Here is a 12,350-nt window from a genome sequence, read left to right on the forward strand (position 1 = left end):
GGTGAGGGGGAATTATTCCAGTGATGGCGAACCTGTGGCAGTCCAGCAACAGCTAGTTTTAAGGACATTTGTGTCCTGAGAAGTGCCCCCCAAAGCAGTGTACATCACAGCCCAGCCCAGCAGAGCTCAACTCAATAAATTAACTTACCTAACTGGCACAGGCTCCAATGACACCACGGACCTCCGTTACTCCTCTTCAGGCCGCTTCAGCTCCTGTGTAGATGTTCCCACGGAGGCACAGCATAGGTTTCGTCTTTGCAAGCTGGGACTGCTCCACCCTGGAGTCATTGCGCGGCCTCCGCAGAGCAGGACTGGAGGACAGGAGCAGCAGCTGCAATCTCTCTGACTGAGATGCAGCCGCTCACTGCAGACCACATCACCGACCCACGGCCTGACCGGCCCCAGGAAACTGCACTACAGCAATTTTTCTCCAGCAGCCGTGTGTCACTGAAAATGGCTACGTGTGTCAGTGCTGACACGCGTGTCATAGGTTGGCCATCACTGCTCTAGAATGACATACTGGAATCCTCTTCTCTTAGATCTCTAGAACATTCCTGGCCAGGGGGTTTTATTACCTCCCTTTGGTCAGGTGGTGGCTGCTCCTCCAATCACATCTCAGCTTACAGAGCACAGAATGTAACACAAATCATTGGACAATAGCATCTTGCATCATACAAAATACTTAACCTCTGCCTTGCAAGGCAGGATTCACCACTGCAATACCCCTATGTCCTATCAGAACCATGTTGTGTAGTGTAATTACATGCAGGTGGGACGTATTCGCAAACACTACCTCGCCATTGCATCGGCGAGGGTGTTGCAAATGTATCCAGGGTAATTTTTTTCAAAGTTAAAAATTTTCTGCTTTTCATGTAGATAGTCATAGCGGCCAAGTGACTTTATAGCTAACTTCCCAAATGTCTGCTTTATATCGGCATGGCTTATTATGCATCCTCTCTCTTTTCTAGGGTGTTAGGAGGTTCAGAATTTTGGGTGCATTTTTCTCATTTTTATGAAAATCGCTAAAACCCTTATTTAGAGACACCTGCTTAGCTTTAAGTGACTTTGAGAGGTATACTGTATATACTCGTGTATAAGCCAAGTTTTTCAGCACAAATAATGACCTTGGCTTATACATGAGTCAATAAAAAAATAAACATACTTACTCATCGGCACTACTTATGCTCCCATTCCCGTGGCTCCTCTTCTTTCTTCTCTCTGCTGTATTAGTATATATTTTTAATGTTCTGGGCACACTCGGGGCTGGCTGGCTACTAAAGAGGGCTTGCTGGCTGGCTACTAAAGGGGGCTGACTGGCTGTATACTACAAGGGCTGGCTGACTGTATGCTACAGGGGGCTGGCTGTATACTTTAGGGCTGGCTATATACTACTGGGGTCTTGCTGGGTATATACTGGAAGGCTGGGACCAATGCATTTCCCACCCTCGGCTTATTCTCGAGTCAATAGGTTTTCCCAGTTTTTGGTGGTAAAATTAGGGGCCTTGGTTTATACTGGGGTCAGCATATACTCGAGTATATATGGTACATAGCATTTAAAACCCTTAAATTATGCCATTTTAGAAACTACATGTCTCAATGTTTCACAGGCGTTAAAACAAAATGGAGGTGTAATTTACAAGCTGTAATATTTTTAGAGAATACATTAATTTTGGCAAAAAATTAAACCGTCACAAAATATGAAATTATGAAAAACTCCAAAAACTTTGATACCCAATTGCTTCTGAGTATGAGGGTGCCCCATACGTGGTGGTAAACTGCTGTATGGGCACACGGCCGGTCATAGAACGGAAGGAGCGCCATTCAGAGCAGATCTGCATTGTCACATTTTACAGTCTATAAAATGTTTATTTTTTCGGAATTTGGACATGGGGGATTATTTTTTTTTTGGCCTTTTCAGGTACATTATTAGCTAAGGGGGTTCAAAAGCTAATAAACAGATTTTATTAACTCTTTCTTTGTGGTGGTTAAAAAAAATTATTAATTCTTGTTTAAGGTTTTTAGCATTTTTTTCCCAGATGTTTACTGTACCATAAAAATTAATCTGTCATCTTTTGTGAGTTTTTTGGTGTGTTTTTTACGGCGTTTACCCTATGGGTTCAGTGACAATTTTTTTATTGAATGGGTTGTTACGTACAACCAGTTTTTTTTCATAATTTTAACTTTTTAAGTTTTATTTGATTTTTACACGGAATGGGACTTCAGGGGACTTTAATTCTTTTTTAATAATTTTTTAATTGCACTTTTCTTTTTTACTTTTTTTACTGATTTATTTTGTCCTAGGGTGGGACATGAACATGTGATCATTTTATCACTTGTTCAATGTAATATACTGCAATACTAATGGTATTTCAGCATATTACATAGTCAGTCTATGCATTCTGCATAGGCTGACAGCTGCACTGTTAGATCATGCAGGCATTTACTGCAGGGCTGCCATGGCAACGATGGGCACCTCCGTGGGTAAGAAGTCGCCCCCCCCCTCCACCTGGCAGTGAGCTACGCCAGAGTTTCCAGCCCCGGTATGCAAACAGTAATGTGCATGTAGCCTGACAGATATATTGGAACTTTTCTTTCTTGATTTTGGAGATTGAATATTTTGAATTTCTTTACAGCAATTGCACATCAAAAGGAATTGTATGTTATTATGATTCAAAGGGTAAGTTTTAGCTTTTTTTCCATTAGGATATGACCATAACAGAAGCTTATTTGTTGCATAAGTGATATTTAATCTATAATGATGCACCCTCTCTGGAGGATGGATTTAGAAATTCAATAACAATATTTTAATATTTAAGAAAATTATGATGTACATTTCTACTATATCTATTAATAGTTCTGCGCTGCTTTTTATGTTAAGTGAAGCCTCCAGTCTTTTATCTCATCATCCAGAGATTCATATCCATAAAATATCATGTGATAATACCTGTCCATGAACGATCGCCTTTCTAGGACCTTGATCTTGATTCATGAATACTGTCATAAGGTCCTGTCCATTTCTATGGACAGTTAGAGATCACAAGCAGGGCTTAATCTGCCATGAGGCAGGATGAATGAAGTTCTCAGCTCAAGCGGCAGACTGTGACCCCTGAAGGGGGCGGCAGATTGTCAGCAGTAAGGACTTGCCAAGTCCTGGCAAGTCCTTACCACCAGAAAATCAATTACATTGCCATAATTAAGAATCAGCCTTCATCACATACCATTCAATCTGTGGCAATTTTATGGTCAGGAATGTCCGGCTGATGAGGTAATAGACAGGAGGCTCCACTTCACATTTTATGAAAGCGATAACGAAATTTAAATTGATGTATATTGGTAAATTATCTCATATCCTGCCCCCCACACATTACAAAAACATGAAGTAAAGTGGCCAACCCCTTTAACAAAAGTGTTGGCTTTATCTTGGTGGCTAAACCTTCTCCACTGGCTATAGGCTATTCATATATTATATCAAGACATCAAAAGAGAGAAATGCCAACCATCATATCTGGCACCCAGAGGAGAACACTAACAATAGCCTGGAAAAGGATTTTTTAGGGAGAATAAATATACAGTTTTTTTTTTAAATATGACATTGGGGTACACAGCACCATGGGATGTCCTATAACAATCAAATGGTTAAAAAATGGCAGACAACTGCTCAGAACATCCCTGCTTAAGTAAGATAACATAATCATAAACATTCTAGCCATCCATGTGTTCCAAAATGTTGATCTATCAAATTATAAAAATTATTATAGACAAATGCCAAAATGTCTGAACCATCCAAAGAATCAGCTTGTCCTGCAGAAAATGATATCACACACAGCTCTGCCTACTTAATATTGATAAAGTTTTTGGCGTCAGAGTATGGAAATAAGTGAAAACTTTTTTTTTCATTAAAGATTTACATAAAGTTAAATAGAAATTGAAAACTGGCACCACAATAGATGGAGCTATGGGATGCTTGAAAAAATAGAATACATTTATTACATAAAACATTTTAAATATGATATGATGTATAGTTTATAAGATATCTGCCAGGCTCCTTGCAAATAATCCTACCACTGTAATTAGAATCACAAATGCAAAAAATAAAATATATATTAAATATATCACGTAAAAAACAGTGAATCACTTATTTATTTTTTTATATTTTTATATACTTATTTTATAATTCAGGGCCCTCGGAAAAACAAAGTGGGCCCTCGGAAAAACTTAAAGTGGGGTCCCAAAATAAATCTATTTTATGAACAGTCACATTCTGTAAGAGGCTCCTTTAGCTCTGTACAATAATAACACTTTGTAGTTACAGTAGTATGGTAAGTATCTGTATTATAGGACTGTAGGTGGATTTTATAGGAGATAGACAGATCATAGGTAGATTGATACATATGAAAGATCATATAGATTTATAGGTAGATGACAGATTTATAGATGCATTAATATAAAGTAGATTATGTGTAGACATCTAGTTAGATGCTAGAAGATAGATAGATAGATAGATAGATAGATAGATAGATAGATAGATAGATATGAGAGATAGATGACAGAAGATAGATAGAAGATTGGTTGAAAAATAGATAGATAATAAATAGGAGATAGATAGGTAGATAGAAGATATATATATATATAGTTACAAAAAAATCTAGATAGGGGTATTAAAAAATGAAAACATTCTCTGCCCACAAAAGTCTACATGCAGGGGGGCCCTTTAGGACAGGGGACCCTGGGCAAATGCCTAGTTTGCCGAACCCTAACGCCGGCCCTATTTATGTTAGTGGTGTGTCACAGGTTCAGACCGTATATATTACTGTAATAGAACATATCTAACTGTAGTAGATACATATACAAATAATAAAATTAGTGTCCTTGCAACGAACTTGGTTATTTCTTATACAGTTCTACAGAACAATAACTCTATTTACATAAAATTATTTAAATCATATTTTGTTAATTGTACTGCGCTTAGAATTTCCAGTTTCCCGATGCATAGTGTGGAATATTAAATTCTGTCACTAAAAAGTGCTGTCCTACTTGTCTCACATATATCAAGGCTTTGTGTGGCTCTGTTAATGACAGATAAAAACATTACGACTTTTGTGAGGTGGGATATGAAATGCAATACTAAAAAAGGAGCTAGTTATTAAAGGGTTAAGTCCCACATTCCAGTCCTCACTGCACCCTGCCACCTCCACTTCAAGAGATTCTCCTACATCCAATCCTTCCTCAGGATTGCCTACACGATGGGGGTCATTTATCTTAGAATTTTCTCCTTATTTTCTTTTATTTTTTTGACTTTTTTGGGCTGAAAGAATTTTTCAGTGTTGCGCCTAAAATCCAGATGTGAACGTATGGAAAAGTCACAATTTTGACAAAAATTTAGGTTAAAAAGACGCAAATAAACTACGGTGCTGACCCGGTGTAGGAAAAACTTTAGCTTTTTCTTTAGTTTGAAGAAGAGTTTGAGACTTTTGTGCTACTTTTGTGAGACTTTTGAATAAAAAGTCGCAAAGACCCTATAGGCACAGCTGCCTGATCTCAACCTGATCTGCCTGATATCAACCTCTCAGAAAAATCAAACAAGTCCAAAAGTTGAAAAAAAACAAGAAAAGACATGCACAAATGTCCTGACTCAAGATAAATGACCCCCGATAACTGTAATAGTGCTTTTCCATCTACTATCCCCCACTTTTTGACCTTGGATTTAATATTACTCTAAAAAAAAATCATTATTAATTTTTTTCATATTTTTTCCATTTCTGTTGTTAGCTTGCAATTGTGTTTATAACGGACAATTGTTGAAAATTGGTGAAATTATCGAATTGGATGATGGCTTTGGTGGTTGCAAAAAAGTGTTTTGTGGATTAAATGGTACCATTGAAGCTCCATGTTATACAACCACAGAAACACAAACAGGTAAGCAAATTACATTACTACTAGAACATTCAGAACAAAACTTTTGATCATTTCTGTCTCTGACCACCTCTATTTCCACCATCTCTGTCCCTGATGGTCTCTTTGAGTGGCTGTCTCTGATGGTCTCTTTGAGTGACTGTCTCTGGTGGTCTCTTCCAGTGATTGTCTATTACGGTCTTTAACAGTGACTTTCTCTGGTGGTCTCTTCCAGTGACTGTCTCTGATTGTCACTTTGTCAATGGGGAGATAGAAGTGTCTGAGAGAAGAATTGCTCTAGTTACCCATTGCAACAAATTATACTCATACTTATACTCATTCCCTATAGTAACCAATCAAAGCTCAGAGCTCATATTAATGACCTATGGCAGAACAGCAACCAATCACAGCTTCCAACTGCCACAGCAGCAGCAGACAATGGGGGTCATTTACTAAGGGCCCGATTCGCGTTTTCCCGACGTGTTACCCGAATATTTCCGATTTGCGCCAATTTTCCCTGTATTGCCCCGGTATTTTGGCGCACGCGATCGGATTGTGGCCCATCGGCGCTGGCATGCACGCGACGGAAATCGGGGGGTGTGGCCGAGCGAAAACTTGGCAGATTCGGAGAAACTGCCGCATTTTTTAAAAAAAAGTGTTGCGGGACTCGCGCTTACCTTCAAAAGGTATAGGCCAGTGAACTTCAGTGCATTCCGGCGGGCCTCGGAGAACTTCAGCGCAGCAGCGCCACCTGGTGGACGTCGGAGGAACTACCTTAGTGAATCCCGGCCGGACCCGAATCCACCGCAGAGAATGCGCCGCTGGATCACGCATGGACCGGGTAAGTAAATCCGCCCCAATGGCTCTTGAGCCGACATTTTCACCCAACCCTTTCCAAAAGCTACTACTCCAAAATCTACTACAGGCAGTGAGTAGTGGCCAACTTATGTGTGAGATAAGATGGGTAGGGATACAGAGATAGGGGGAGATTTATCAGAAATGTCTGAGTTAAAACTGTTTGAGTTGCCCATGGAAACCAATCAGAGACCAGCTATAATTTTATAAACAGCGTTCAAAAATGAAACTTCAGCTCTGATTGTTTGCCATGGGCAACTAGAGCAATTCTGCTCTCAGGCACTTCTGATAAATCTCCCCATAGACAAAGTGACAGTCGGGGACAGAGACAGTCACTGGAATGAGAGTGTCAGAGACAGAAAGTCACTGGAATGAGAGTGCCAGAGACAGACAGTTACTTAAATGAGACTGGCAGTGACAGACAGTCACTGAAATGAGACTGGCAGTGACAGACAGTCACTGAAAGAGACAGATAGATATATAGCGCCAGCACACTCCGCAACAACAAATTAAAAATTTAGGATTATTACATAGACTGATGAAAAATCAGCATGTGGGCCTCCTTGCAAGAAATGTATGAATAAATATTTGTTATTTTAGCTATGATTACACTGAAATCTCTAGTTATTAAAAGGGGTTATTTGGTGAAAACATCATTGATTAATGCACACTAAATAACTGAAACAAATTTATCCGGTATGTATAAACCCTAAGATCCCTATCTACGCCCGGGCCAGGACCTGAGTGTACCATACAGCAGGATGGAGAAGGGGTGCACTCCTAACCCCTCCCCTCTGCATAGTGATGCATACAGCTGCACCATAGTTCTGTCAAAAGAACCTGCAAGCTCTTTCCTTTTTACGTGGATGTGCTCATCACACACCGTGCCGTGCACAATGAACTCTAAGGTAGACATATGCTAGCTACATTCGTGTGAAAGGGGCCCTTTTCTCAGGAACAGAAAATCCCCATTGAGAATAAAATAGAAGAAAAATACTAAACAAATCAAAACTTTTTTAACAACTTAATTTCCGTCCCTTGAGAAAAGAGTCTACTCTTCATAGAGGGTGGGTATCCACTATATTTCACAGCACACACACACAAGCGCTAGCGCATAGGCACCGCAATATTGGCCACTCCCTGTAACATCATTGCAGGGAAGTGGTCCGCTGCCATGACACCTGGGAGCCTGTAAAAGTCCCCCATATTTATCATTTGTGGCTTTTTATCACAGTTTCCTGAAAAGAGCAGCTAGGATTTGAGCACCGTAGGAGGAGCCTGAAATAAATGTAAAAAAAAAAAAATCAGATCAATGGACAATTATCCAATACCATTAAAGATGCAACAGAAAAAACATCTAAATTGATAATTATATGACATTTTGCTTCCCATATATATTTAAATAAAAAGTGATCAAAAGGGCATAACAAGGGGCACGCGACACACTTCTGTCGGACTCTGCGAGATAAAGGTGGTGCATGGTCTGACTGAGCACCAGAACGCCCAGTGCAGAAATTTGTGTCGCATGAAGAATAGTGCAGCCACAGAACAAAAGGGTCAAGAGCAACGGATGTTGCACAGATACTTCTTAAATACCTGTGCAAGCAGTTTATTATATAAGTAATAAGGTATCTTACAAACTTCTGCAGGTTTCCTTCAAACAACTGTTTTTGGAACTTCTATTAGTCTCCTAGAAACATCAACCTCATTACCAGCTATATCTAATGTGTCATCAACAACCACAAAGAGTCAAGAATCTAAGATATTCACTGAAACTTTATTTTCATCTTTGCCTTCTCAACGAACAGAAGTAAAGAGTACATCAACAAGCAGAAAAATAACTTCAAGTACAACAAAAGCATCATTAACATCCACAACATCTACTGTTCCTTCAACGTTTTCTACAACCAGTTCACCAATAATTTCACCAGTATCTCAACAAACCACATTATTACCCACTAAAATGACCACTTCTGCTTCTCTTGAGACCACTAGGGCCACTACATTATCCTCAGCAGCTGGCAGCAGTGCAGTAAAACCATTAACAACAACAATTTTATCATCATCAGGATTACCAAAACCAACAACTCCATTTTCTACTACCAGAGTTACAGTCCAGTTTACAGAACCAGTACGATCAACAAATGTGACGGCACCTTTAAACACAACTGGTTTGATTTCTACATTAGAAACACAAACTCAGACTTTAACCACGTTTGGTTTAACCAAGTTATCAACAGGTTCTCTACAAACAACTAGATTTCCAGTAGAAAAGACAACCTCAACAACTATTGGAAAACCTACACCATCTGTAATAGCAAGTAAAACACTGCCACAATTTTCAACCCATACTAAATCAGGAGAAACTAGTAGTTCATCTACAACTGAAAGCTTAAGTGAGACTACTCCCTTTACCTTAGAGTTATCAGGTACAAGCACAGCTGGTACTGAAATATCAGAACCACTAATTACAGATAATGAGGTGATTCCTCCAACTGGTCTCGTTGAGACAATTAAACCTATTACAACAAGTAAGGTAAAGTAGTTTGTCTTGTATTATGTATAAATTGTATTTTTGACATATATTTGTAGATTGCCTTCTTCTGTTACAAATTATTAGACTGATGTATGTAATACATTAAAGTTTTGACAGGGGGTCATTTACTAAGGGCCTTATTCACGTTTTCCCGACGTGTTACCCGAATATTTCTGATTTGCGCCGATTTTTCCTGAATTGCCCTGGGATTTTGGTGCACGCGATCGTCATGCGCGCGCCGGAAATCGGGGGCGTGGCCGAACGAAAACCCGACGGATTCGGAAAAACCGTCGCATTTAAAAAACAAAAAGTGTCGCTGGACTTGCACTTACCTTCACCAGGAATAGGCCGGTGTACTTGAGTGCATTCCAGCGGGCCTCGGGGAACTTCAGCGGAGCAGCGCCACCTGGTGGACGTCGGAGGAACTACCTTAGTGAATCCCGGCCGGACCCGAATCCACCACAGAGAACGCGCCGGTGGATTGCGAATGGACCGGGTAAGTAAATCTGCCCCACAGTGTTTTACATATGCTAATAATATAGGACAAGTTTTGGTAGCTAAGGCCTACAGTTTAGGTTGAAGTTTCTGATGGTGTCTATACAGAAAGCAGTTTAATTTAACGGTTTAAGTACGTTACAGCCGAGCGTCTTCATGAGGAGCCGGGTCCCGATACTAGTGAACCCGGCTGTTCAACCCTTGAGGCGCCACGGAGGTTTCATCTCCATGGCAGCCCCGGGGTCCAATGAAGGACCTCAGTGTTGGCTGGTCTTACTACCTGCTAAGTTGGACCCAGCAGTGCAGTTGTCATCCTATTCATTTGCATAGGCTAACTGTTATAATACACTGCCATACGTCAATATGGCAATGGATTCATTTGAACAAATGATCAGATGAAAAAAGAAATTTGAAAAAAAAAAGTAAAAAAAAAAGTTTCATTAAAAAAATGTAAAACAAAATAAATATCCCATAAATGCTCCATATAGTGTAAAACTCCCAAACGTGAAAATAGCTACACAAACAGCACATATAGAGTAACGCCACGTCCGTAACAACAAATACGATGAAATATTTTAAAACAGTAAAAAGGTTAAAAAACAGGGTAATGCTCCCCCCAAATATAGTGTTACTGCAATCTTTGAGGGGTCTAGTTTTTAAAATGGGTCCACCTTTTGGAGGTTTTTACTGCCCTACTATATTAGGGGCTCAGCAAATGCGACTTAGCGCCTGAGATCTGTTCCAGCAAAATCCACCAATAGGCGCTCCTTCCCTTCCGAGCCGTATTGTGCGCCATACAGCAGTTTGTGATCACTGCATTCAAGAGAAAGTGGGTTACAAACTATGGGGTGTGTTTACTTATTTAACTCCTTCTTTTTTGTAAAAAAGATTTTCACCTACACAAGCCTAAGTACCGTATATACTCGAGTATAAACCGACCCGAGTATAAGCCGAGACCCCTAATTTTACCACCGAAAACTGGGAAAACCTATTGACTCGAGTATAAGCCGAGGGTGTAGTATACAGCCAACCAGCCCCCATGTAGTATACAGCCAGCCCCCAGTAGTATACAGCTTGCCCCCAGTAGTATACAGCTTGCCCCCAGTAGTATACAGCTTGCCCCCAGTAGTATACAGCCTTCCCCCCAGTAGTATACAGCCTGCCCCCAGTAGTATACAGCTTGTCCCCTTGCAGTATACAGCCTGCCCCCAGTAGTATACAGCTTGCCCCCAGTAGTATACAGCTTGCCCCCAGTAGTATACAGCTTTCCCCCGTAGTATACAGCCTGCACCCAGTAGTATACAGCCTGCCCCCAGTAGTATACAGCTTGTCCCCTTGCAGTATACAGCCTGCCCCCAGTAGTATACAGCTTGCCCCCAGTAGTATACAGCTTGCCCCCAGTAGTATACAGCCTGCCCCCAGTAGTATACAGCCTGCCCCCAGTAGTATACAGCCTGCCCCCATCAGTATACAGTCTGCCCTCAGTAGTATACAGCAGCCCCTATTAGTATACAGATAAAGAAATAAACTTAATACTCACCCTCCGTTGTCCCGATGTTCGTCCCGGCTCCCGGCGGCTTCCGATCCCCATCGCGGCTCCCGGCGGCTTCTTCACTCTTCACTCTTCTCTGGCCAGGAGATCGCGCTGGCCGTCGCACACTGTGATGCCGCGCTGTCGCCACTGATGACGTCATCCGCAACGACAGCGTCGCATCACAGTGTGCGACGGCCAGCGCGATCTCCCGGCCAGAGAAGAGTGAAGAGTGAAGAAGCCGCCGGGAGCCGCGACAGGGATCGGGAGCCGCCGGGAGCCGCGAGGAACATCGGGGACACCGGAGGGTGAGTATTAATTTATTTATTTTTATCATTGACTCGTGTATAAGCCGAGGCGAGGTTTTTCAGCACATTTTTTGTGCTGAAAAACTCGGCTTATACACGAGTATATACGGTAAATACTTTCTATAAAACATCTGTTGTGGTAAAAATCTCAATACAAATGTATTTAAATTCTCTGGGTGGTGCAGTTTCCAAAATTGGGTCATTTATTAGGAGTTTCATTGTTCTCATAGCTCAGGAACTTTTCAAATATGTAATGACACCTAAAAACAACATCATCAAAATTTTCCCTACAAAAGCTCAATGGCTCCTTCCATTCTGCACTCTGTTGTGGCCCCTAAAGTAGTTTACATTGACATGTGGGGTATTGCCATACTTGAAAGAAAATGCACAACAAATTGGAAATGTGTTTTCTCATTTTATCCTGCATGAACATGTACATTTTAGGACAAAATAATCATTTTATTGTCAAAATGTAAAAATTCCAAATAGAACCTCCATTTTGTTTTAATTCTTGTGAGAAGTTTAAAGGGTTAACAAGCTTACCAAAGGCTGTTTCAAATAGTTTGAGAGGTGGAGTTTTTAAAATAGAGTGATTTTTGGAGAGTTTCTAATAAATAGAACTTTGAAAACTCTTATGAAGTAGAATTGCCCCCTAAAAATACTGAATCTGAAATTTACTTGAAAACTTGGAAAATCGCTGTTCAAACTGTAACCCTCCTAACATCCTAATAAA

At 40.6% G+C, this 12,350-nt stretch overlaps 1 protein-coding gene across 1 annotated transcript in view; it reads left to right on the forward strand.

The window, feature by feature from the left end:
- Positions 1-10,108, forward strand: part of LOC140070237 (mucin-5B-like) — a 51,178-nt gene extending 41,070 nt beyond the window's left edge. The window contains exons 20-23 of the mRNA XM_072116592.1: positions 2,634-2,677; positions 5,770-5,916; positions 8,397-9,283; positions 9,923-10,108. Of these exons, the coding sequence (XP_071972693.1) occupies positions 2,634-2,677; positions 5,770-5,916; positions 8,397-9,283; positions 9,923-10,108 (1,264 nt within the window). The remainder of the gene's footprint in view (positions 1-2,633; positions 2,678-5,769; positions 5,917-8,396; positions 9,284-9,922) is intronic.
- The last annotated feature ends 2,242 nt before the right edge of the window (positions 10,109-12,350 follow it).

This window comes from Engystomops pustulosus, chromosome 7 (genome assembly GCF_040894005.1).
Source record: "Engystomops pustulosus chromosome 7, aEngPut4.maternal, whole genome shotgun sequence".
Lineage (NCBI taxonomy): Eukaryota > Metazoa > Chordata > Amphibia > Anura > Leptodactylidae > Engystomops > Engystomops pustulosus.